The sequence below is a fragment of the Gossypium raimondii genome, chromosome 6 (assembly GCF_025698545.1).
Source record: "Gossypium raimondii isolate GPD5lz chromosome 6, ASM2569854v1, whole genome shotgun sequence".
Taxonomy (NCBI): Eukaryota; Viridiplantae; Streptophyta; class Magnoliopsida; order Malvales; family Malvaceae; genus Gossypium; species Gossypium raimondii.
The window spans coordinates 2,015,734-2,042,149 of NC_068570.1; the positions used below are offsets into that span (position 1 = coordinate 2,015,734).

The 26,416-nt window shown below is 32.4% G+C and overlaps 3 protein-coding genes across 3 annotated transcripts; 2 read left to right on the forward strand and 1 right to left on the reverse strand.

Annotated features, from left to right (window-relative positions):
• Nucleotides 1–2,714: 2,714 nt before the first annotated feature.
• On the forward strand, nt 2,715–4,452 carry LOC105774171 (uncharacterized). Its single transcript, XM_012596547.2, has 3 exons — nt 2,715–3,081; nt 4,033–4,094; nt 4,179–4,452. The coding sequence occupies exons 1-3, from the start codon at nt 2,994–2,996 to the stop codon at nt 4,359–4,361; spliced, it is 333 nt and encodes a 110-aa protein (XP_012452001.1). The 5' UTR covers nt 2,715–2,993; the 3' UTR covers nt 4,362–4,452.
• Nucleotides 4,453–13,630: 9,178 nt separating this feature from the next.
• On the forward strand, nt 13,631–19,232 carry LOC105773157 (QWRF motif-containing protein 2). The gene is made up of 6 exons (XM_012594857.2): nt 13,631–15,355; nt 16,763–16,882; nt 17,263–17,379; nt 17,506–17,595; nt 18,499–18,606; nt 18,678–19,232. The coding sequence occupies exons 1-6, from the start codon at nt 13,985–13,987 to the stop codon at nt 18,741–18,743; spliced, it is 1,872 nt and encodes a 623-aa protein (XP_012450311.1). The 5' UTR covers nt 13,631–13,984; the 3' UTR covers nt 18,744–19,232.
• Nucleotides 19,233–24,674: 5,442 nt separating this feature from the next.
• LOC105773158 (LOB domain-containing protein 39) lies at nt 24,675–26,163 on the reverse strand. Its single transcript, XM_012594858.2, has 2 exons — nt 25,667–26,163; nt 24,675–25,146 (listed from the first exon to the last, which is right to left on the reverse strand). Exons 1-2 carry the CDS (start codon nt 25,848–25,850, stop codon nt 24,716–24,718), a joined length of 615 nt encoding a protein of 204 aa, XP_012450312.1. The 5' UTR covers nt 25,851–26,163; the 3' UTR covers nt 24,675–24,715.
• Between the last annotated feature and the right edge of the window lie 253 nt (nt 26,164–26,416).

Consider the following 26,416-nt stretch of genomic DNA (forward strand, 5'->3'; position numbering starts at 1 on the left):
AGGAACACATCTTGAAGATTGGATTGGATCGGATCAACTATCAAGCAATCGGATCCCTTGGATTGTGGAGATTGGGTCGAGATAATATTAAACACATATCTCCCAACAATTCACTTTACATTAGTCTTTATTAGTATTTTATCTTGCTGTTTTAGTTGTTGTTTAATAGGGATTGGATTGTAATTATCTCTACTATGTTAGCAAGTATCGAAAACTCTTGTATAAGTTTTGTAAGAGAGTAATAAGAGCACATATTTGTTCATTGTGGAACTATTTTTCAGAGTGAATTTGAGAGAGTAAACACATTTTGAGTTCTCAAGGGGAGTTAGAAGTGACTGATTTAGGTCTTTAGTTAAAGAAAAATAAGGTTGCTATACTGGGGTGTGATAGAGCTTGAACCACTTTTTGTATTGAGTTGAAAGATAGTGGATTTACTCATTGAGTTAAATTCCGTATACGTAAAAAAATCAAACTGTATAAACAATCATTATTTCCATTCAATAATCTATTTTCTAAGAAATTATCAACTGTTCATTTCAACCATTTCCACAATGGCTAAAAAGGGTATATCATGATGATTAAAGTCATAAACAATATTAAAACGAGATTAGTATAATGCCCAAACTAAAACTAAAAAATAATTATGGGTTTAAAAAAAGCCAATCTTTTTTTTTTTGCCAATTGGGTGGGATTTATTATCCTTGGGCCTTGTTCCACAAGATTTAAAAGAGATGTAACCTCGTAATAGTGCAAAGCAAGCACTCTACCATATGAGCTGCACCCCATTTTATTGCCATTACAACTCTAGATACAAGTAAGATTGAGTATTTCCAATCAGTGTTAAAAGGCAAGCAAATGGTGGCATGAAACAATGAAAGCAAAGTGCATGGGCAATTGACACAAAACAAAGAGCTGAAAAATGGTTCCACAGTTTCAAAGGTGTACTTGATTAGGTGGAAAATAGAAGAATGAAACGAGTAAGTGAAAAAGTGGATAGAAAATAAATTTCAAATATGCTTGGTAAGGAAGAAAAGTGGAGGGAAAGAAAATAGAAGAGATGATCATTTTTTATCTTAATGAATAAACCAATTCTTTCAAATTAGAATAATGAGAGGAGAGAAATAACTTAATCTTGGAGGTGCAAGGAATTGAACCCTGTGCCTCTCGCAAAGCAAGCGCTCTATCATATGAGCTACACCCCTTACTGTTAAACCATGTCTCTTCTAGTGTCAATCGTTTCAAATTAGAACTTAAAACTACAGTTTTTAGTATGGGTAAATTACACTTGTAGTCAACTAATTATTGGTAAGATTTTGTTTTGGTTACCCAATTATGAAAAGTTATAAATGGTCACCTAACTATTTGATTTTTCTTTTCTTTTTTGGTCACCAGCCGTTAAATGGATGATGGAAAGATGACGTGATAACAACAACTTTAACCCTCAAATTTTATACTTTGTGTCAATTTAGTCTTGATTCTAAAAAAATTTAACCATCAACGTTTACCTTTCACCTAAAATGCTAAAAAAAAAAATTCTATCAATTAAATTTGATTGAAAATATACCAAAAATTAAAACACCTGAAAACTCCAAGATAATAATTTTCACATTTTTTCATTCTCTTAAAATTAACGTTCAATGTCATAAAAAAAGTAAAACTCAAAAAAAAGACCAAATTACACAATATGTAAATTTTGAGGGTTAATTCTTTTGGAATGAAGATCAAACCGACACAATGTATAAATGTTGAGGGTTAAAATTACTATTATGCTAATTTTAAAAGTTATCAAGTTATCTTCCCGTTAATAATTTAACGGCTGGTGACAAAAAAAATCAAATAATTGAGTGACCATTTTGTATCTTTCCATAGTTAAATGACCAAAAAAAATACTAACACTTGTTAATTTTAATCCAAATGTTAGAACTTGATCGATTATAATCCAAATACAAATGGGACCCAAATAGGTTTAACCATAAAAACCAATAACTTAAACCTATTCAATCCAAACTTTGAATTTGCCTAAACCCAAATAAGTAAAACTCATCAAAGGTTCAAAAGTATTGATGATGATTAAACTAATGTGAGATTAGCAACACCCAAACTGATTTTTTAATGGGTTTAAAAATTGAAAACCCAATATTTTTCAGCCAATTGGATGGGCTTATTCCATGGTCCAAACAACAAATGTTTCACTAAAAACATGAGGGTTAAAAATTTGTACTTGCAAATCGAAGGTGTGGGGGAATCGCCTTTCACATGCAAAACAAGCTCCCTACCGTATGAGCTACAATCCCTTTATTGTCATTACAATTCTAGATATCAATTAGATTGGTTATTTTCGATAAATACTTAATTAACTCCGTTAAAATATGTTGATATGACACTAATAATTAATATTATTGTGACATGCGATAAATTCTAGTCCAAATCTAAATACGCAAGAAAATTGATGGCTTAAAAAAAAAAAAAAAAGCAAAGTAAGTGCACGGCAATTGTCACAAAACAAAGAGCTTAAGGAGACGTTCCATTACCATACTCTCAAAACGTGCCCCAACGGCTCGCATTCAACCACACACGCATTCATCTTTTTGCTGCATTAAATCCCCCCTTCATTCATCCATCCGTTCATCTCTGCAACAACAACCACCATTGTTAATATCAATGACAATTACTCTCCTTCTCTCTATCCCCCTACTCCCGTTATACACCCTACAATGAAAATTCACATGCTTTCTTTTATTACTTCAGTTACCCCTCCATTAAAACCCTTCCACAATATTTAATACGTTCTATCTACATGTCTTGAAAGCCATAGCATCGGCTATTCGTAGGCACTAAACACTATTCACCCATCCCCTAAGCCCCCTACTCCTTATCTCCACTCATTTCCTTTTTTAGTTTTTAAATGGGCTGAATTTTGATAGGTTTTTCCCGGAGGGGGGTGTAATTGCAAAAAACACAAAATTGCACACACTTTTTTTTTTTTTATCATTATGAAGGTTTCTGAGATTTGGGCTTGCTCCTTTCTGGTTGCCACTGCTTTGCTTGTCTTTATCTTCTTCAACGGCTCTTCTTTTCCTAGTAAATGTCTTTAAAACTTTTGTTATTAGCTTTAGTTTGAAAATGTCAGTGTTTGTCTTTTTAACACTTATGATTTGGTTGATAATATTATCAAAATCAGTCCCTAACTTTGATTTTGATTTGGTTTTATTGAACCTAGAGTGTTCTATGAACTTTCTGATATAGCTGAACATGGGGTGCTTCCCAATTTGCTGAAAGTGACCTTAAAACAGACATCCTGTTTCTTGTTGTCTTGTTGTATATGCCAATAATTTTAGTCAACTGTCTCAAATTCATGATTATGAAATCTGTTCTGACCTCCCGCATTTGTCCATTTTTCATGACAAAAATATGTAGTTTTGTTTCAATTAATCTGCCGACAGTGTTTCATCCTTCATAATGTTCTTACTATGGTTCATATCTTACATGTATGTATATATCATCTTAGGAATCTATATATGTTGACTGGATCTAAGTTTTTGAAGTGTCATCTTTTGAATAGCTGATTGGACTTTCAGACAGTGAATTATTATTCTTGAGGTGTCTATGTTCAGTTTTAATTTCGGGTTTTGCCTCTCAACTTCGAGGAGAACCTAAAAAGGTTCACAATTTAACAAAAGTACCTAATCCATCAAGAGAATGTTTTAGCATTTTGGCCTTAGGGGGTTTGAACTCATGCCCCTTACCAATGCCATATAAGGAAATGGGTTAGAACCCATCAAGGCCAAAATGTTAATATTTTCTTGGTGGATCAGGTGTTCCCACTAAACTCCATGAACCTGTCGAGAGCTCTTCATGGAGTTAAAAGATAAAAACCCGAGGCTAAAACCAAACATAAACATCTTTAGAACAATACCTTTGTTAAGAGTCCAAGACCGGCCCCTCAACAATATGCATGTATATATCATTGTAGGAACCAATGATTCTATATATGTTAATAGCTACCAGCTTGTTAAATCTCATCTTTTTCAGATATGGAGTTTCCACAAAATGGTGATGTTATGAGTGTAACAAGCGCAAGTAGGAAGCTGAAGGTACACATTCTCACTACTTGACCAAAATATCAAGTGTAGAACTTTAGTTCTTTTTGAGACATGTTTTTCCTTCTGGAATTGCAGGGGAATGGCTATGATCCGACAGGTGTAGACCTAGAAGATTACAGGCATCGTATTGATCCGGTTCCGAGCTCAAAGGCATCAATAAAGCCTGGTCCTATTGAGCATGGTACTCCCCTTAATCCATACATACCAAAACCACCCTCGCCACCAAATCATCCCAAAAGTGATAATGGTTCCACTTAGCCATCATCTAAATCCAGACTATAACTTCAAGTTGCTTATGTATGAATGTGTTTTGTCATGAAATAACAACCTTACTTATATGTTTTTCTAAGTGTTTTTGTGTTCTCATTGCTCATAATTATCATATCCAACCAACAATAACAAGACAATAGAAAAACAGTGTTTTAACATCTACTAACTGATGCCACTCCCCCAATTTGGTGCTTGGTCAAAGACAACTTGAGAGATGAAATGTTTTATCTTTCATTTCTTACAGAATAACAAACAATTGACATCTGTGCTACTTGTCTGCTTGGTTTCATCTCTTACTAGCTATCAATGTGCCATTATCAGCTATTGTTGTAACAATAAGACCCCATCATGATAAAGGCACCAATATGTCCTTCACTAAAGATATTTCAGATTGTATTTTGCATAGATTTTTCAGTTCAAAATTTCATCCTTTTCTACAATTAAAAATTGGCGAGGCTTACGAAATACTCAGACAATCATACATGACATATATCACGTGTACCGCATATTGACATACATAGATCAATTTTTAACAGTAAAACTATCCCTTATAGTACTTTTTTGTCTGGTTTTTTATTATTATTAAGCTTTACTAAATAGTGTTCATATGTACTTTGAACTATATTCTTCAACTATCATAATGTTTTACTTTGAATGTTCTGTTTTTTTTTAAGGACAAAACCTACTCTTTTGCTTCATAAACTTATGTAAATGCATCTAAGCAATTAAAAATATTGAATGCAATCATTACATAAAATCATGAACCCATGTTAGTATTTTGTATGACTCGATGTCACTTTCTTTACCATGCAAACTTTCTTTTTTTCTTTGTTTTTATTTCTCGGACAAGGTAAAAAGTAAAAAGGATGGTAACTGGTTTTCAACTGGCAAAATCTTGGGGTAATTTTACAGGGAGCATAGAAATTTTCATCTCTGGACAGGCTCTAAAAAAATACAATGAATGATGAAAATTTATCAAAATTTCAACTAGTGGCAGAGGCATCGATTACCATCATTCAGAAACACTGTGACATCCCATGCTCTAACACTTTAAATATTGGATTTTTATTTAATAAATTGTCAGCTTGTAGCTTTATTTTCGAGTTAATGTGAAATTCTGGCATAAGATTTCATTTCGAATATTATTTTAAGTCAATAATTTTATATTTTTAACAATGTTAAATTTTGAAATATAATTTAATACCATCTTTTAGTTAATTTTACATTTTATTAGTTATGTGATTTTTTTACAATTTTATACCTATTTCTAATGACTTTCATTCATCTAACTTAAATAAAAATAAAATAAAATAATAATTAATGAATCAAATTCTCTCCTTATTTAATATATTCTTCAAGTTGATGAATCAAACAATAAATTCTTTAATTCCAACTAAATGTACCATACAGGGTAATATTCAGTCTGAAAAGTGGGAGGATTTGGGTAAAAATATAGACTCGAAAAATAGGTTTAAACAAAAAAAAATAAGATGTATTTTTTAAACGGGTTTAGCCTCGGGTAAATTTTTTTTGTTTGATCCGGCCCAAATTTGCAAAAAGACAAAATATTGTTTTGTGTTTGATTTCACATTATTTTGCTACCATTTTGTTATTATATTACTACTATTTTATTGTTATTGTTTGGATATTGTATAACTCCTGTTTTATTGTTAATTCTGCTATTATTTTAGAAGCATTTGCTTGCTAAGTTGAACATATCTTAGTATTATTTAATTATAAAGACATTTATTTTTTAATACGGCGAGCCAAGTCAAGATAGGGTTTTAACATTTTCATTTGGGCCAGATTTAGGTAAAATTTTAAGCTCATTTTTCGGACTAAGGCCTAGAAAATAGGTTTAAAATTTTTGATTCAACCCAACCCATTATCAGTTCTAATAATGTCAAATAATTAAGTAATCTCACATTCGAGTAACCCAATTATCTCCACAAACCAAACTTTAAACACAAATGATTATGCATTAACCATTTATATACCGAGTATGTATTAAATACAAGTCTTTAAATAATAAACCATTGTTTTCTGATAGTTTTGCTTGGTGTATGCTTTGAGTATCACAATGAGTTGAGCCCTTTGAGCCAGTAGCAGGCAAAACTATCATAAAACAAGCACAAAAACATGGATGGCAACAAGAATAATGGTTCCCACCCCCATTGACCCTAAAGCTAACCACCACAAATAGGAAAGTGGTTTTCAGTTGGAAGTCATATACAAAAGAAAAAGGCGACCAAATTTCACAACCTAACTGTATTTTAATCTATATATATCACCCAACTTCATTGACAATAACACACAAAAAAGTCACTTATTTTCTTCTTCCTCAAGTTATTTTCATTATCCTTAACCATTTCTTTTTCATATTATCCAAATTCAAGGTTAAAATAGTTAAATATCTCGAAAAAAAAATAATTGATTAAATAGGTCATTTTCAAAAGGAGTGTGTGAAAGCACGTCTAACTAAACAAACTTTCACACTCTCTTTTAAAAAACGAACTATTTTCTTAAATTTTCGAAAAATCAAACTATTTGATCTATTAACATATGATTAATTTAGCTTAAATCCTAACCTAAGTGTCAAGTGGGGGGAAAGTAAACTAAAGTGACTGTTGTTTTTACTTTCAGTGTGGAAAGTATAGATATTATAATCACTAAAGCAAATGGGACCAAACAAAAATCATGTTCAGCTACCACATGTTGTGTGGGGAAGAGGTGTCCATGGACCGGGTCGGGCCCAAGAAAAATTTCGATCCTCCTCCTAGGCCCGGTCCCGGCCTGGTCCAAAATATGGGTCTGAAATTTTGTCTAGACCCGGTCCGAGAAAAAATCCTAAGCCCGAGCCCGGCCCGGCCCGGCCTATTTTTTAATAAACACCAAAAAAATATTTTAAAAATAAAAAATAAAAATAAATGTATTTTAAAAATATTTTAAAATTAAAATTAAAAAATAAAAATAAAAAATATATATATATTTATTATATTCGGGCCAGGCCAGGCCAGGCCTGGGACAAAAAAGTGGTGCCCGAGGCGCGACCTTTTTTTGCCCAAACCCATATTTCTGGCTTATATATTTTCCCGAATCCTCCCATATTTCGGGCGGGCCGTCGGGTCGGGTCACCCGGCCCATGGGCACCTCTAGTGTGGGGGTGTTTTTAAGAAAACACTGATTAAATAAAAGGGAAATTGATAAATTTAGTCTTTAATATTTATAATTTTTTTATTAATTTGGTTTTCATTTTTTAATTAAATTTTGTTATTAATTTTTCAAAAGAGTAAAATTGTTTTTTTATGGAACTAAAATATTAATTTTTTAATGATATTGGTGTGGCAACCTGCATGGCAGTTTACATGTATTTCATACTGGCATGTTATTATTTGTCTTATATGTCACGTAAATAAATAATTTAAAAATTATAAAATATTCAAAAAAAATTTAAAATGCCACTTCATGTTGACATGAATTGTAATGCGGGTGACATGTTTAAAAATTCAATATTTTAGTTAGATTTTCATTTAAAAAATAACAATTTTATTTTATTTTAAAGGTTGAAGGTTAAATTCAACTCAAATAATAAGGACCAAATTGATAGAAATTATAAATACGAAGGATTAAATTTATTATTATATCTAAATAAAAGAAAAAAGGTTAATTACTTTAAATCCAATTATAAAATGAAGTGATACTCAAGGCAAGGATGTTTTCATCATTTATTAATAAAACCCATAAGCTGTCTCAGTCAATCGTTGTCTAAATTTGCTTTACTCAATTCATGTTTGATCATTTTCCCATTAAAATGCAAGAAAGAGTGGTTTTTTTTTTCCTAACTTTCTTTGAAACCAAACAAAACTTTAGGAAAACTACCATCAAAACCCTTGTATTATAATTCTGATTACACTTTACTTCTCTTTTAAAAAATGAGTAAATTAGTTCTTGTATATTAGATCAAATAGTAAACTAGTCATTCTGTTAAATATTTCATCTATTTTTACTGTTAAAAATTGATCATTGCACGTCAGCATAACGTACATGTGGCATGCCATTTGTAACTATATGGTTATTCTATTGGCTATATTAGTTTTTAACAATAGAAATGAATGAAATATTTAATAGAAATGACCAATTTGCTCTTTAAACTAACGTACAAAGACTAACCAATTTATTTTTTAAGTAAAGGGGGAAAAATACAATTTAACTCCTAGTATAAGACCTCAATGGTACTTTTACAACCTTTGATTTGTTTTTTTTTCGAACAATTTCATTATAAATTCCGATCTTTTTTTTTACACAATATTTAGAACTACTCAAAACCCTTCTCAACCCATAAATAGGAGGATAATATGCTTCAACACACTCGAACCATGTCCTCTTGCATTGAAAATAATATTCATATAAACCGAATTAAGACTCAATAAGCAAAAACCTTTGATTTGTTAAAAAACTATAATCATGTTTTAACTGATTTTTTAGTTAAATGGTCGTGTTAGATTGTCCTTAAATATTTCTAAATCATTGAACCACCATTGGAGTTAACTTCAATTATGGGTTTCAATCTAATAGGATTTCAATAAATTATAGCTGATTTTTTTAAAAAGAAAAAGGAAAATTCAAACATTTTGTGCTTCTATTTCAAGCAAAAAGACAGACAGAGAGACAAAACTAGTCTGGTTTTTGTATGAAATTGGGGATTTTATTTTGATACTCCCTGATTAAAACTGACACAAAAGTTGAAGTACTCTCTGCCATGTTTATCCATTTGGTTCAATTACCTTTTCTTTTTTCTTCTTTTGGTTTAATTTTGATTTTAGTCCTCTATTATGTTTGCCAAGATCAGAGTATTCATCGTGCTCTCTAAAGAGATAAACAACTAGCATAAAATATGTTCCTTTTCCTTGATCAGAGATCTAACTTCTAACCACATATTTAATCCTTATACTTTAATTTGACATAATTTAATACTATACTTTTATAATAATATTAGTATGTCCAAATCGATAATTTCGAGTTATTATCGTTATAGTGATAATGTGATTTTTTTTACACGCCACATGTCAACTCAAGACGGTTTTAAAATGAAATTCCACATCATCACTTTAACAACAATTAACGATGTTGCCAAATTAAAATAGAAATAACAAATCCCAAATTTTAGCGTACTTAGAGGGATTAAAACCAAAATTAGAATTTAATTTTTTTCTTTTTCTCCATCTCATGCTTATCCATTTATAAGCTAATCCGACTCTTATGTCTAGATCGACATATTAATCAATTCGCAATTCAACCGTTTAATTCAATCCGATTCAAAAACACTTCTTCAAACCCTATAATCCTACAAACTTGAGAAATAGAGAGAGTTGGTGGATGTGGGACAAATGAGGGGAAATGGCAAGAACCCATTTATCATGAAGCAAAGAAGAAAGGCATGGACAGTATGGGACGAAGCATGATAGAAAATGACCAATGCTTTTGGCTTAAACCATAATAACCTATGAGGTGGTGTGCTTCTCTTTATGTTGTGAAGTGGGGGCAATTTTTTAGCCCTTCTCTTCTTTCCATTTTGCATTACCAATACAACAGTGCTTATATATCAACTTATGATTTACGACTACATCATTACAAGCATTTATTTAAATAATTAACTCAATTAAATTTCATCCATTTATTTATATATAATTTACGCAAATAAAACTCGAATCTCATATCATTCAAACTAAATTAAGCATCAATATCTTATTGGAAGAATGATTGCTTAGTCATGAGTAATGTTTGCTAAACAAATTTCTTTTGTCATCATATTGCATAATTATTAGTTACTCCCCATTACTTAATGAATAATTTCTTTGAAGTGACGAATTAGTAGTTAAAAGAATAATCAATCCCTTTATTATAACTTTTCGTTTTTATAAAAAACATTAATTTGTTTATATAATTTTTTTAATAATTTTATTATACATTTTGTTCTTTTTAATATAATACTTAGAATTATCCATAGCCCTTCCTCAACCTGTAAATAAGAAGATAATGCGTTTCAGCACACTCGAACCTACATCCTCCTGCATAGATAATAATGCTCATGTCAATCAAGCTGAGGTCAATCAAATAAAAAAATACTATTTTTCAACTCGATAGATTAATGTATTTTTTAAAAGAAAAACCCACCACAATAAAAATTTTTTTTGTGACAATAACCTTACAAAAGTGATATATGTTTAGGAAATTGAGTGCTAGAGAAGGAAAGTGTGTTTTGAGGGGTGGTGGGTGGTCCTATAATGGAATTTGTAACATTGAGGGCATAGAAGCATGTGTAGGTGTCTCAAAAATATGGTTCTGATTTTTTTTTTTGTGGGGGGTTTGCTCTCTTTAATTTTCTTTTTTGTGTGTAGTTCATCGAATCAAATTTGTTTTTCATGGTAGATTCTTTGAGTGATGCATAAACATAAAAACTTTAGGACCACGGGAGAAAAAAACAACTGGTTCATTAGTTAAGGGTGGGTTTGAATGGGCGATTGGGTGTAGTACGGTATGTTTAGTTTATTTTTTGTCTCACGTTACAGTATCGCTACAGTATCCAATCTCACCGCCACCGTTGTTTTTACACTAACCATAAGTAAACGCACTACCCATCCAAACCCACTCTAAATGTGTTACGGGCTTGATTTAATGTCAAAAATATTTGTTGGATTGAATCTAGTAAAGAGTTTTATGTCATCTAAACAAAGATTAAGATTCGAGTTATGTATCAATAAGTATTGAGTGTAGGGTGACGGGAGAGGGCAAGTAGGAATTCTGGCCCTCTTAAAATCATAAATTAATTATGGTAAAATTACATTTTGGCCTCTAAAAAATAATAAGATTTTAATTTAGTTATTTAAAAAATTATAAAGATATTAGTTAATACAATAGTGAAATTTCATGTTCACGCTTATCAAAATTTATAACTTAATTTAGCCCCTAATTTTATTTATTTTTTACTTTGCTCCTGGTTGTGTGTAATAGTAAAAAACATATTACACTCTCAAGAGAGACTGTAGGTTCAAATCTTAGAGAAGACATTGTTGGAAGGGGACAATCTAGAAAAAATAGATTTGAGTTTTATAAATGAAGTAAACAACACTCTGAAAACTTTACTCTCAATTTAAAACTGACTTAATTGTCAATTGAGTTAAAACCTAATGTAATTATCTTTTATTCTTAACGTCAATAATGGCAATAGGAATGATCACAAAGTAATAGAAAGAAAAATAAAAACACACAGATTTTACGTGAAAACCCTGATCGAGAAAAACCACAGGCATAGGAGAAAAAATTACTAATGTTGGAAAACCAATAATATAAAAGGAGTTCGATTGCACCTATTTTAAGTGTTAAACAACCCTGTTATAATAAATGTCTAATAGGAGAAGTATAATTTTATACGGATTCAACTTGTGCGGCATGCTCTTTCGCCCTCACAAATCTCCCTAATTTACCTCTCTATTTTATTTTATTTTAACAAATGATGGGATACAGGTAACACAACTCTAACATTATCGAGTGTGAAAAAAATACACAAGTATGCTAATAAACTAATCTACATTTTTATCACATTTCAACCAATTTTAATTTGCATCAAAATAAAATAAAATAAAAAATAAAAAAGATTGTTTTTTTTAAGTACAACTCAAAGGTTTAAAAGAGACTTCACAAAGATTAATACTTTAAAAGTGTTCCTTGGTCATTAATGAATTATTAGGATTGATATAATCAAAGAAGATACACTCAAAAAGCATAGATAAAGTTGAATGATTTTTGTAAATCATTAAACTATCTCTAATTTATTTTCTATATGTATCTATATATATTATACCAATATCTAGAATTATTTATAATCATTTCCCAATCTTTAAATAAGAGAATAAACGTGTTTCAGCATGTTCGAATTAACGTCCTCCTACACTGACAATAATATCTATGCCAACCGAACTAACAAAGGCGAAGTATGAAGTAGGCGGAGGTGAAAGACGATTCACCTTTGAAGGGCGAAGGGCTAAGATCCATCACTAAGAGGAGAAGAAAGAGATTAAATATATTTATTAAAAGTTTATATAAAAAAACTAAATGAATGTTTGATAGAAATAATAAAAATTAAATGTTTAAAATTTATTAAGTAACTTGTTAAAATATCGCAACGATTGAATTTTTATTGAGTTTGTATAAAAACATAAAGAGTTAATTGCACAAAACATCTCAAAACTATGATCCTTATTGTAAATTGGTTCACAGACTTCAAAACGTTCTAATTAAATTTCTAAATTATCGATGTTATATCAATCACGTCTTTTCGTTATTAAAATTGTTAAATGACACATCAAATCTCATGTAGCTAACTTTAAAAAAAACATAAAGAAAAATTTTTCAGTCATCCATTTTAAACTAAGTCACATAAAATCTGAAGTGTCATTTATTAGTTAAATTAACAATTTTAGTAACAGAAAAACCTAATTGACATAACATTAATAATTTAAGGATGTTATTAAAATGATTTAAAGTTCAATGACTAATTTAAAACGGAAATCATAATTTAAAAATATTCGATACAATTAAATCGAATACAAAAACATCAAAACACGTTTATAATAATATAACTAATTTTATATATAAAATAATAATTTAATAATTTTTGAACTAAATTAGTGTTGTATTAATTATTAATTTGGATGGGGTTTATTGCGTAAGCCTAACGTCTCCGCCAACATTTCACAGTCATTTCCTCGAAGAAATAAAATATGCAAACGTGACGTAATAGTCGATCCAATTTTAATTTTTTATTATATTAAAAATTTGGAATTTAATTTTTTATTCTAATTTTTATAATATTATTAGTAAGTCAAACTAATGAAAGTAGAGTTTCTGTCGTAAAAATTAAGATGTTATTTGATAATATAATTAGTTTGATTGTTGATTGAGTCTTGGTTCGATTAACATGAATATTATTGTAATTTATATGATACTTTTAACATAATAAAAGGATTAAAACCATAATTATACCCCGACCATCCTTAATCCGATTTCATGACCTTTATGCTCCTATGTTAATCCCCCCAAAACCCACTTCCACGTGTAAAACCTTATTCCAAAATTGCCCTCACCTACACACGTTGCTACTTCCTCACGCGAGTACAGTACTCTCTCTCTCTCTCCCCGTCAATTTTTTAAAAAATGGTGAGTTAATAAAGTTAATAAAAAATATATATGGTCTCCAATGGCAACGTCCTAAGCACAAAAATGCCTAGTACGACCGTTATACTCTCAAATCTCGCCTACACAACAGTCCCCCACTTTCACTTTCTCTCTCGCCGCCGGCAACGGTCGTTTTTTCTGGCTCTTTTATTTGTTTTCCTTTCGGAAAATTCATACTTCAAAGGTTTTAAAAAGGAAAAAAATCTATTAATCTCTGGAAAGTTGTTTTAATTAACTCTAATCTAATCTCTGATTTTTCCTTTTTAAAATTTTTTTGGAAGTGATTTTTTTGGGAGGTCTTTTAATAGATACGGTTAGGGTTTGGGTAGAATTAAAGAATCTGGGGGAGAATTGAATTTTTGCGAGTGCACGCAGATATGGTAACTGCAGTATCCGCTACGGTAATCTCTAAACGGAACGGAGGAGGACCAAGGCCACGGTCACAGCCACAGCCACAGCCACAACCACGGCCACGGCAACGGCCTCCGTTATTACCCTCCGACCCCGATAATGCCATCGTTCCACGAAGTCTAAAATTCCGAGAAGTTACTTCCCGTTATTTGTCCACGTCATCATCGTCTAATTCGTCCACGTCATCGTCTTCGTCTTCCGGAGCTTACACTAAACGGTGTCCGTCGCCGTCTGTTTCGAGGACTCCTACTGTTACAACGCCGTCGGTTGTCAAGAGGTCACAATCAGTGGAACGGAGGCGGGAGGTGACGCCGCGGTCTTATAATTCTGCGGATTTGAGCGGTGATAACAACAAGAAAAGCAACGGCGAAGTATCAGCTGCTCAGAAATTGCTTTTCACTTCGACGAGAAGCTTGTCCGTTTCGTTTCAGGGAGAGTCGTTTTCGTATCAGTTTAGCAAAGCTAAACCATCTCCATCTCCATCTCCATCTCCAACCGCTACGAGAAAAGGAACGCCGGAGAGGCGGAAGCCGGCGGATACAACGACTCCGGTAAAAGGAACGGTTCAAACGGAGAATTCAAAGACGGAGCGGTGGCCAGCGAGGATAAGGCGACCGGACTCCACGACTAGAAGCGTGGATTGCACCGACGAGAGGAAGAGATTAAACGGATCTGTTAACGGCAATGTAGTTAGGGCACTACGGGATTCCATGGTCGGTAATAGAGATGTAATGGCCGTTGGATCTGAGGCTCAATCTGATCACGCGGCTTCTGATACTGAAAGTGTTTCCTCTGCTAGTACTTCAGGTGCTCTAGAAAGTCCTTGTAACGGTAACGGAGACGTTAACCGTGGGCGACGGGGGATAATTGTCCCGGCTCGGTTCTGGCATGAGACAGCTACTCGTTCACGCCGCTCCGATTCGGACTCGCCGGTTTCTAGGAAAAATACGGCACCGTCTAAGCTAATTGCCCCGGATAAGTTTAGAATTGATAGTCCTTCGTCATCCCCGAAAGGTGTAATGAACAGCAGAGGACAGCTATCGCCAATTCGTGGTCCTGTTCGGCCTGCATCACCGAGTAAGCTTGCGGCGTCCTTGACTTCGTCTCCTATGAGGGGAATGAGTCCCTCTAGAGTGAGGAATGGGTTGTGTGGTAGTTTGACAAATACGCCGTCGATTTTGAGCTTTTCTGGTGATGTTATTAAGATGGGTAAGATTGGGGAGAACAAGGTTTCGAATGCTCATTTGCTGAGGCTACTTTATAATCGGTTGTTGCAGTGGCGATTTGTTAATGCTAGAGCAGATGCTGTTTTGTCTTCCCAGAGGTCTAAAGCAGAGGTATGGCTCTATAGTTGCTTGATTTATGCTACCATGCTTCAATTTTGCATGCTTTACTATACCACTCTTTGGAAATGGTTGCATGCCTTTACTGGTAAAGGATTATAACTAGGATTTGTGTTATGGGAGGTTCAGCAAAACGCCATAGATCTGTTTGAACAAACGCATTTGAACGTCTGGTGCTAGAAGACATGCCTTTTTGTTAGGTGACAGGTGAAAAAATTGTCAAATTTGTATGTGAATTTTGTTATGGGAGTCTCTACAAAGTGCCTTAGATCTTTCCTCGGGCAATGTAAGGTTTTAGTGCCTAGAGTGCCTTTCTCTTTGGCAATATTGCAAGTTCTTTATAATGGATTTTGTTATGTTAAATTTCTATGAACATAGTCTGGCTAATAAATTTTGCACCGACATGTTAGAATTTCAGAATTCAGAACTTTTCATCAAAAACTCATGAAAGGTAACAAACAAATTGTGGCTAAATTATATTGTATGGTGCAAACACAGGCAGTTATATTCTTGGTAGAACTGGAATTCTCTAGGTCACTTCTGCTTGAGAGAGCTTGACATTCTTGTTTGTAGGTTATTCGGTTTTGGATCTTGATTGATTATAATTGCTTTAAATGGCACAGAAGCTGTTCTGTTATTGTATGCAGGAAGCTTTTAATAGCTGTTTTGTGGCTTAAAATGTGACTGATCATATTGAGGGGAGAGAAGCTGAAGCAGTGGTGAAGTGCTGGATGATTACATGTTTGGGTTTCACCATTTTGAATTCTCCTGTAAACAAAATTTTCATCCCCTTCATCGAACAGCTTTTCCATCCGAAATGCTTATTTTGGCTATGTATAAGGTATCATAATGCTGCCTTTGATAAGTGGATGAAGATCTAGAATTAAAGGGGGAACTTGATGATTGGATGGGATGAAAAGAGACTACCTGCCTGCTTTGCATACGATTTTCCTTTTGCTCTGAATGCACAAGCCATGTGAGAGACATTGGTTTCGTTAGATTTTGATTTCTAATTAAGATTGAAAGCCAAAAAAGCTAAATTTCTAAGAGGAAGACATAGGCTTAGGAATGAGTCAAAGAGGGTAGTCACCAGTTGGTAACAATTTGATCAATTGGAGGCAACCAGAGTTTCTGATTATATGTGCCTTAGAACCAGCTGTAGTTGATGACATATTGCTGCCCAAGAAAGGAGAAACAGAGGAAATAAGAGTTGCATTGTGATTTTTCATATTTTAATGGTTGATGTGATTGAAATTTATTTTTATCTTTTTGCAATGTTTGTTAGCGTACAGCACTGCATTTTAACCGTCCTTTTGATTCTCAAGTTTCATATGGTTTGTCTGTAATTATCTTCATTCTAGTTATCATATGACAAAAATCATTATCATGCTTTTGTAACAGAAAAGCCTCTATAATGCATTGACAACTACCTCAAAACTGCGAGAATCTGTTAGAGCCAAAAGAACTGAGTTACAGGTGCTGAGGCAAAACTTGAAGCTGATTTCCATCCTCAAGGGGCAAGTAAGAACCATCACTCTATTGTGCATTTATTTCTTGTTGACTTGATGTTTTTTTGGATTGTTTTATGATTTCTCGTTGCTTTGCTGATCTTAACTCGATTATCACTGGTTTTTCATTGTCTACCCCGTCCATTACATTTTAACATGTAGATCTCTCTTTTGCTCTCCCCTCCCCCCTCTTCAATTGTGCTTCAAATTGGAACATGAATGTCTAACCTCATATACATTGCTAACTTATTGCTTATCTCATGAAACCCGAAATTTATGTTCTTTTGAGTTTCCAAACTCTGATTTGGATTGCAAGTTTCAGTTTCATGAGATCAAATGCTTTTTCATCTATTGACTAATATGGTATTATATTATTTCCTTTGATGAGTGCAGATGATATTTTTGGACGAATGGGCTCTCCTGGACCATGATTATTTCAGTTCACTATCTGGGGCTACTGAAGCTCTGAAGGCTAGCACGTTCCGCCTTCCGGTTGTTTCTGGGGCGAGGGTAAGTTCCGTCTTCTGACTTTCTTCAATTTCATTGGCTCATTTGAGCTGTAGCATATCAGGTTCCAATGCATTGGCTTGTGTGGCTCCTAAAAGAAATACCTTTCTTGTCTCTTCATTTGTTTAGGCTGATGTCCAGAAATTGAAGGATGCTATTTGTTCAGCAGTTGATGTAATGCAGGCTATGGCATCCTCAATATGCTCTTTGTTATCAAAGGTATTCCTTTCTTTTTCTTTTTGCTCATCCCCTACCCTCCACCCTCCCTCCATTTTCTATTTCATTCGCAAGCTTTGAATTTTCCTTTGCCCCTATTCTGTGTGCAAACCTTTTATTTTCCTAAGTACTAGATTTAGATAAGCTGCAACCTGAAAAAATTACTTCTGTCTGACATTTTTTTTCTTGGAAAAAGATACGAAGGTTGAGTACTCTTTTATTAACTAATTATTTTTCTTCATTGGGTGTTATGCTAAGTATAGAGATTTCTTACTGTTAAGGATAAACATCTTTTAAAAACTCTCTATGATAGAAAGAAGAATGAATGAATGATGATCTTGTGACTCTCCTTCTGTACAAATCTGTTTATGTCTTGTGGCCCTAGTTTGGCTCCTAATCTTGTTGAATTATGAGTTTATACTATGGTTGCCCGGCATATTTGGCTGATTAATGACCCAGTGAAATGAAAATGATCATCCATACTACAGGAAGTCATCCGGTTATCAGTCTATCCTGCTAGTTGTTTCCTCGTTTTCATAATTTTGATATATCCTTCATCAACATATTATAACACTTGTTTCTACCCTATATAGAATATTTTCCTACTTACCTTGACTATACCACTTGTCAAAGTTTGGCCTTTGGTATAAGCTTAAATCTTAGAGCTTGTTCTCTTACACGTGGACTTTTGAGTCAAGTGGATTGGTGATGGCTGCTGTAAAATTCTTTATGATCCTCGAAGAGTGAAGTTTTGCAATTGTTTCGATTCTATGTTAAGTTTTATTGGTTTTCTGTGTACTTATTCAAACCTGTATTGGAAGTGACAATATTGATTTTAGTAGCAATATCGATTTGGCTCTATTCTTTTATACTCCTCCTAATTCGTCTCTTATTTTTGGTTGTTAGGTTGCAAAACTCAACTCTTTGCTGGCTGAACTTGGAAATTTAACTGCAAACGAGTTTGCTTTACTTAACCAGTGCAAAGATCTTCTGTTGGCAATTGCTGCTATGCAGGTAAGTATAGTCTTTGTCCGGTTTTATTACAGCATATAACTCGTTTTTATGCTAATTTTGCTAATAACCAGGTGAAAGAATGTAGCCTGAAAACACACGTCTTACAACTAAATCACGTACCTTCCGGCTTGACTTGACAACAAAATTGTAAAGCTCATGTGATTTCACTCCTCCCTAATACTAACCCGACATCAACCTCTCCCCCATCTCCATTTCATCAGCAGGAAAAAAAAAGGTAACAATAATAACTTTCCAATTCAACGGATTGAGTTTTATATGCATGAGAGTGATGATTTGGTCTTTGTTTGATACATGAAAAATTCATGGTTATGTGTAATTTAGTGGCGTAGGTTAAGGAAAAATGTGTTCTGATTGTGAAGTTAGATAGTTTTACAGGTATTTCTTTTCTTTTCTTTTTTTATATATAGGGAAAAGGAAAAGCATATAAATATGTATAAAATGATGGCTTTCCAACTTTAGTCAATGGGGGGGTTCCTTAGGTTCTAAGCTTTTGGTTTTTGTTTGTTTGTTTGTGTTCATATAATGAGTGACTGTGTAATCTTGTGTATTTTGATTAGAATGAAAATTACATGTAACTGTGTAACGGACCCCAACTTCCCTTCTAATGCTTTGCTTTGGTACAATATGTGTATATATACATTTAAGCATATGTATATAAAGTTGGGTTTAGGGTTAGTATAAAAAAAGTAATGGTTAGTATTTTACATTACCAGTACAAGCAGGTTTCAAATCACTTTTTAAGTTTTGAATTTAGCAACTACTCAGAACTATTTTTTTCAAGTTAGTCCCTGAACTTGACAATTGTTTTTATATTGGCCCTAAATTCTTTTTGTCTAAGTTAGTCCCTAAGCTTGGTAATTATTTCAACTTGGGGCTTGATTTTTTTTGGTCTAATTTAGTTCCTGATATTTCTCTGGAAACCTTAAAGTTCATGCCTTAACTTGGAAATAATTGCTAAGTTTAGGTCTCAATATTGGGACAATTTTGAAGTTCAGGGGCTAACTTGAAAAAAAAACAGTTTAAGCTTTAACGTGGGAACAATTACTTAATTCAGGCTTCAATATGGAAACCATTACCAAATTTATGGATTAATTAAAAAAAAGTTCCAAATAATGTCAAAATAATTTATATTTTGTCTCTGATAATTTTAAATTCTACAATCAAGTTTGAAATAGTGACATATACTCTTAAAATGTAGCAATAAAAAACGTTATTAGTTTGTACATTGAGGGAGGAATTTTGTAACTCCATAATCAAAAGAACTTTTCAGGTAAATATTTGGTACTTTGATAATGTATTTTATTGTAGTCTTAAAAATTTTATTATAGAATGAAATTGTAAAATCTACATAAGAAAATAGAGTATAAAATAAGGAGAAGTTGATGATATTTGATTAGTTAAGCAATGAAAAAGAAAACCATGATTTGACTTCTAGATTCCAAACATTGAGAAGACACCAAAAAAGATCCCTTTTATTTTTCTTCCTTCAATTTTCAAGCGCAATACTAAATGAATAATGTTCACAATTTTAATTTATTTCAGATGCTTTGAAACTATACCATCAAATTTACATCAACATTTTGACTATGAATAATGTTGCTTCTCACCACCACCAATAAAAAAAATTTATTCTTCGTACAACGAAGAGGTTACAAAATATGTTAAAAAACTATATTACATTTTGTCCTATTTATTCGAACAAGGGTAAATTAATTTTTGTACATTAAATTAAAGAGTTAATAGTAGAGCTGTCTATGGGCCGGGCTGGGCTCAAATTTTTAGCCTGCTTCCTAGGCCTAGGCCTGGCCTGAAATATGGGCCTGAGATTTTGTCCAGACCCAGCCTGGGGAAAAAAATGGAACCCGAGTCCGGCCTGGCCCGGCCCGTTTTTAATTAAAATTAAAATTATATTTTTATTAAAATTAAAACTAATTGTTATTAAAATTAATTGTTATTAAAATTGTATCAGATTATATTTTTTTTGTACTAGTCAACATTTTGTAAAATTTAACATTTTGTTAGTAAAGTTATTAATTGTTAATTGTATTAATTGTTACTAAAATTATCAAATTATTAATTATTAATTGTTACTAACATTTTGTTAATCAAATTATTAATTATTAATTGTTAATTGTATTAATTGTTGTAACAAAATCTAACATTTTGTAACTTAAAATAAAACTAAAACTAGTATATTTTAAAAATAAAAAATATATATTTAATATATATTCGGGCCAGGCCGGGCCAAAAATTTTTTGCCCGAGGCCTGACCCGTTTTCTAAATGGGCATCATTTTTTGCCCAAGCCCATATTTCGAGCCTATATTTTTACCCAAACCCTCCCATATTTCGGGCGGGCTGTCGAGCCGGGCTGGGCCACCCGGCCCATGGACACCTCTAGTTAACAAGGACTAATTTATTTATTTTTTGAATTGAAGGGGTAAAATGCAATCCAATTCCTGGTGTAAAAGCTTTCATAATATTTTTTTACCTGCAAAATATCAATGATCGCAATTTAAGTTTCACCTCTAATCAAAGAGCCCATAGGCACAACCTTAGAGGAAAAAATTCGAAGGTTGGTATCCTATCAACAAATATGAAGATGGGAGAATGCATGACAAATGGGATGAAGAAGAGGATGATGACGGGAGTGGGGAAAGGATGAGCGGTATCGATTAGGTAGTTGATGGGAAAAGTTCTTTTTTTTTTTTTCCCTCTAGCAACAAAAGGGAGGGACAAAAGAAAAGATGAAAACCCTATTTTGCTTACAATTAGCCAAATTCACAAGAACCAAGCTCTAGTAAATGAAAAAAGTGAACTTCTTTCACCTTTGTTATTGCTTCACTCTTGTTCTTCTCGCACCTTTTGTGCATTTTTCCATCCCTAGTGTTTCTCCTTATCTTTTTTTAAATAAATAAATAAATAAATAATCTTAAGTTTTCACGTAACAAGTTGAAGGTGTAAGACATTGATCATGAGCTTGCTAGGCATGGACTCCAAATCAAATGTCCCCATTGATGGTGATATATTAGGCAAGTCTCATTATATAATAAATCCTATGCACGATATATTTTTACTAAAAAAATAATTCATGTCACCGTCAATGTACTAGACAAAATCCAATGATTAAAATCGATTCAAGTCATTGCTTTTAAGTATAACCTCTAACTTTCATGATCATTAATACATATGTATTGAAATCTACCAACAACCGAAGCTTGTCTAAGCCCTATATTTGATGCTTAAAAAAAAAACCCCCAACTTTTTTTCTCTTCTTTTTTTACTATCGGAATCGATTCTCATGAGTACTTCATCTTTCTTTATTTCACTTTTCTTTTTCCCTTAATTTATGTCTGAATTGTGGACAACGAGAGACATGCTTTACAGACTTTGGTGATGTAATTTGAATAATGCCAAAATAACGAATAAAGTACTCTAATATTCAATCCTATTCAATCCAATCCAAATTCTGAAATGTGAGTGAATGAAGTTCAACAAAGATGGTGAGTGGGATCCACAGCATATGCAAATAGACGCGGCGAAGCGATGGAATCGAACAAATAAGCTTTTTTGCTTTTTCCTCTCAATCAACCCCTTTCTCTTCTAACAATTTAAATAATAATGAAAGGTCAAATTTTAATTTTGATCCTTCTGTTTTACTTATATTTATGATTTAATCTCTATACTTTAGAACGATTTAATCTTTCCGTTTCCATACGATTATTAGCTAATCTAATTTGTTAACACCATTAATTACTCTCGTCAAAATATTGATGTGGTTTTTCTTTTATTGAACTTTCGGTTCTCTTTGTTTTAGATGAGATATCAGTGTAACAATTTTAAGTCAATATTTTAATGGGAATAGTTAACAATTTTATTTTCAGACTAACTAATAACATATTGTAAAAATTAGATTATGGCACATCTATGATATGAGTGAAAATTTTATGCAGCAAGTTTATAAAAAAAAAATACAAAGGGCGCAAGTAGGGCTGCAAGGGCCCTGGCCCCCCAAAATTAAAAAAAATTGTAATTCTAATCCCTCTACAAATTATCAAATTATAAATTAATATAGGAGAAAATTATGCTTTGCCCTCTCTCAAAATGAAAAATATCCTATTTAGTCCCTTAAAAAAGGATAAAATAATAAAATAATACATGATAAAATTTATAATTCAATTTTGGCCCCAAAAAAGGTTTTTTTTAGATTCGCCCCTGACAATTAGTATAGTTGATATAATAAAAACTACGATACTTTAGGTTCAAATCTCATCATGTGTATATATTTTTCTCAGATTTTATATGAAAACATAAAAAGATAAAAATGCCCTCAAAATAATATTTGTTGCTTTGTAAAGGTAATAAGTTTTAAATAACTTCACAACTAAGTTAAACCCGGTGGATGAGTGACGCCAACTCAGTCAAACTCTTAAAGAATAGTACAAATAAAAAGATTAAATAATGTCAAATTAAAATATATAAATTAAATTCTAAATGTGGGCATAGTAAAAGGAGCAAAACTATAATTTGACCTAATAACAAATGAGCAAAAAAGAAGAATTTATGGGTGATGCCGTCGAACCCACCATTTTTTTTGAGTGAAGCTGACGTGTACCACACCATTTTTTTTTCCTTTTTATTTAATAATTCTTAATTTTTGGACTAACCCCAACACATTTTTAAAAAAAATTAATTAATTGTCTTTTTTAATTTGATTACACTTTCTAAAGTTGCATGTAATATGACATATGAGAACACTCATTGCATATAGACAGTTTCAATACTCAAATCAGCTGACTTCATCCTCATGTGCTCCATTTTAGTTAAATGATTAAATATTTCATTATATTAAAAAAAGACCCCTAAGTTATATTGCTTTGTTAGATAAGTCCTTATGCATGCATACGTTTATTACAATTAATTTAACTCTTATTATTAATGATTTGTGTTGAGGGTTTAAGTATAAATCAAAATTTAAAAGAGTGTTTTTTAGTGTTGATACAAGGTATCATAAAATGATCGGAATACGAGTATCGGGAGAAGAGGAGAAAGGTGAGAGTATTAGAGAAAAGAGTGTTTACAAGGATTATGTCTGGGAATGAATATGTGTGACATGTCAAGTGTGCGATCCTCTTTTGATTCAAGCTCGCAAGATGTTGACTAATAGGGTCATGAATTTAATTTTATAAAGTGGGTTCGTGAAATATAAGTACAAACACGAAATTCAATAATCAACTTAACAAATTAACTCGTTCACGCATAATTTTAATTAAGTGAAATCCGGACTGACACCTCAATGTTACCAAAACCTTTTTAAGAAAAATAATTGAAATTTGAAACTTATCATTTTGGGGGGCAATCATTTCAAGGATTATGTATTGAAGATGGGTGTAATTAAGAAGTTATAGTAATGAGAGAGTGCAGCAAACCAAAGATAAAAAGGCTAATGAATGCTTATATTAGATAAATTGCTGATTAATCTATTTTGCTAAATTTGAAATATTACTACTAATTACAATTAATGATGAAACTTATCATTCATTACTTAATTAACATTAATCATTCTCATCAAAATCAAACCCTTTCTCTTTTCCATTTCCTTCATCTATTTAATGTCTTTGCATATATTCTTTCAGTATTGTTGTTTTCATTCTCTTCTTCCTCCAAACACATCATTTTTATTTATTTATTCTCATCTTAATCGCTCTCAATTCGAGTTCAAGCTTGAATTACTCAAACTATTGAATGATCTTAATACTCGACTCGAGTAATTTGTATAACTCAATTCAGAATATATAATTTGTATAAATAAGTTTAATCAAGTTAAATTTTAATAATTCAATTTTATTTTGAAATATTATAACATTAAGCTAAGTTTCAAACAACGAGTTTTGAATTGAATTTGAACTCGGCTCGATTATAAAGCAAACAATTTTATAATTAAAATAGAAAGAAAAAAAGGGTTTATGCTAATAATATTATTTTCTTCATTATTAAGTATGGACGACATGGGCAGTTTATATATATATATATATATATATTAAAAAAGAGATAAATTTTTTTATATATAAAAAAAGTAATTATTTTTCTTAAACAAAGAGATTCAAAATTTTTGTGTCTTGGGTTTCTTCATTTCCATTGCTTCCAAGAGTGGTAATCTCCGATTCTTCTGAATAAAACGACACCGTTTTATTTCTCATTTCTCCGCCCAACTTAGCCGTCACAGACAAGCTAAGATCCGACGGCGCCGTCAAAACCGATTGATTCCCCGTCATCATCATCGACGTCGTTAACGGCTTCGATTCAAAGTTGCACGAGTTAACACAGAAACGATCAGATGACTCGTCACAACTCGGTGTCCAGGATCCAGCCGAAATTGGTCGTAAAGCTCCGCCCTGAAGAACCGTTTCCAACGCCGCTTGACAGATATGCCAGTTACCACTCGATAACAACCCCACCGCTCCGTTCACCGGGTTCACAGTTCGACCACATGCCTCAAACAATAAAGACTGAAACAAAGCTATAACCCCCAAAAAAAAAAAACTAAAATAAATACACGTAAAATTATATAAAAAGGTCAAACTATGTTATGGTGAATCTAGTATACTCAAATTATAATTTAATCAATGTACTTTAATTTTAATATAATTTCATCCTCTACCTTTATAATCATCAGTTTATTCAAATAAAATTATTAATTATTTCAATTAAAATACCAACCTGAATTTTTATTTAAAAAAGTATTATTTTAATAAAAAATTATGTAAATAATTTATATGAAATCAGGGCAAATCTAATCCACCACTTGGATAAAGTGGATTTATTGTAATTTTAAACTTTCATATTGTTTTGTAATACATTTTAATCCTTTTTAGCATGAAATTTTTAAGTTTAACCCTCAAAAATTTATATTCTTACCAAAATTTCCTCACTTCGCCCTTGTATGGACTAAATCAAATTTAAATACAATAAGGTGACCAAAAATACAATTTAACCAAATGTGTAATCAACGTAAACATGAAGGGACATAACATACTTACCGGGACGTTGAGATTCAGGGACGGAGGAGATAAGCGAAAGGAGATCACTCCGGCCAAAAAACTTAGCGAGAAACAAGGTAGCGTTGCCTTGAGCTTCAGCCGATTCAATCCACCGTAAACTAGATCGTAACACACATGTCTCGCTGCATCCTTTTCGTAAAACTCGGCAGCCATTGCAGCTCATTTTTTTGTTCTTCTTCAACTCACCACCACCGTTCCGATTCAAACAAAAAAAAAAAAAGAAGACCCAGATTTTGTTTTGTTGATCGGAGAAGAAGAGAATACTTGAAAATGAAGCAAAGGGAGTGAAGTGACAGGGAGTAAGCAGAGGCTAAGAGGGTTAATACTAATATAGCAATGAGAAAGGGGAACGTAAGGGAAGGTTGTAAGGTGGTGGTGGTGATATTAAATTAAATTAAGGTGATGAAGGTGGATTTGAGTTAAAAATTAACCATGGTTAGGTTAAAGAGTTTGTGTTGTGATGGTGATGGTGATGGTGGTGGTGCGGTAATCGGGAGAGGAAAGGAATATTTTCCACAACTCTGGGGCCTGGGCACGACCAGTTACGTGTTTCCGCTTCCTTTTTATTCTTTCTTTGTTTTTCTATATGTTGCGCGGTTGGATTTCATCTTTTCTTTATTCTTTATTTTCTCCTTCTCAAAATCATATTATTCTTATCTGGATTAAGAATCGATTGAAATATTAATATAGAGAAAAATATTAGATCGGTTGATTCACGAATTGATACTA

Coding starts and splice junctions, on each gene's coding strand:
- LOC105774171 (XM_012596547.2), top strand. CDS start 2,994: ATGAAGGTTTCTGAGATTTGGGCTTGCTCCTTTCTGGTTGCCACTGCT. Junction 3,082..4,032: donor CAACGGCTCTTCTTTTCCTA/GTAAATGTCTTT, acceptor CATCTTTTTCAG/ATATGGAGTTTCCACAAAAT. Junction 4,095..4,178: donor GCGCAAGTAGGAAGCTGAAG/GTACACATTCTC, acceptor CTGGAATTGCAG/GGGAATGGCTATGATCCGAC.
- LOC105773157 (XM_012594857.2), top strand. CDS start 13,985: ATGGTAACTGCAGTATCCGCTACGGTAATCTCTAAACGGAACGGAGGA. Junction 16,883..17,262: donor TTTCCATCCTCAAGGGGCAA/GTAAGAACCATC, acceptor TGATGAGTGCAG/ATGATATTTTTGGACGAATG. Junction 17,380..17,505: donor CGGTTGTTTCTGGGGCGAGG/GTAAGTTCCGTC, acceptor TCATTTGTTTAG/GCTGATGTCCAGAAATTGAA.
- LOC105773158 (XM_012594858.2), bottom strand. CDS start 25,850: ATGAGCTGCAATGGCTGCCGAGTTTTACGAAAAGGATGCAGCGAGACA. Junction 25,147..25,666: donor CCCTGAATCTCAACGTCCCG/GTAAGTATGTTA, acceptor TGGGGGTTATAG/CTTTGTTTCAGTCTTTATTG.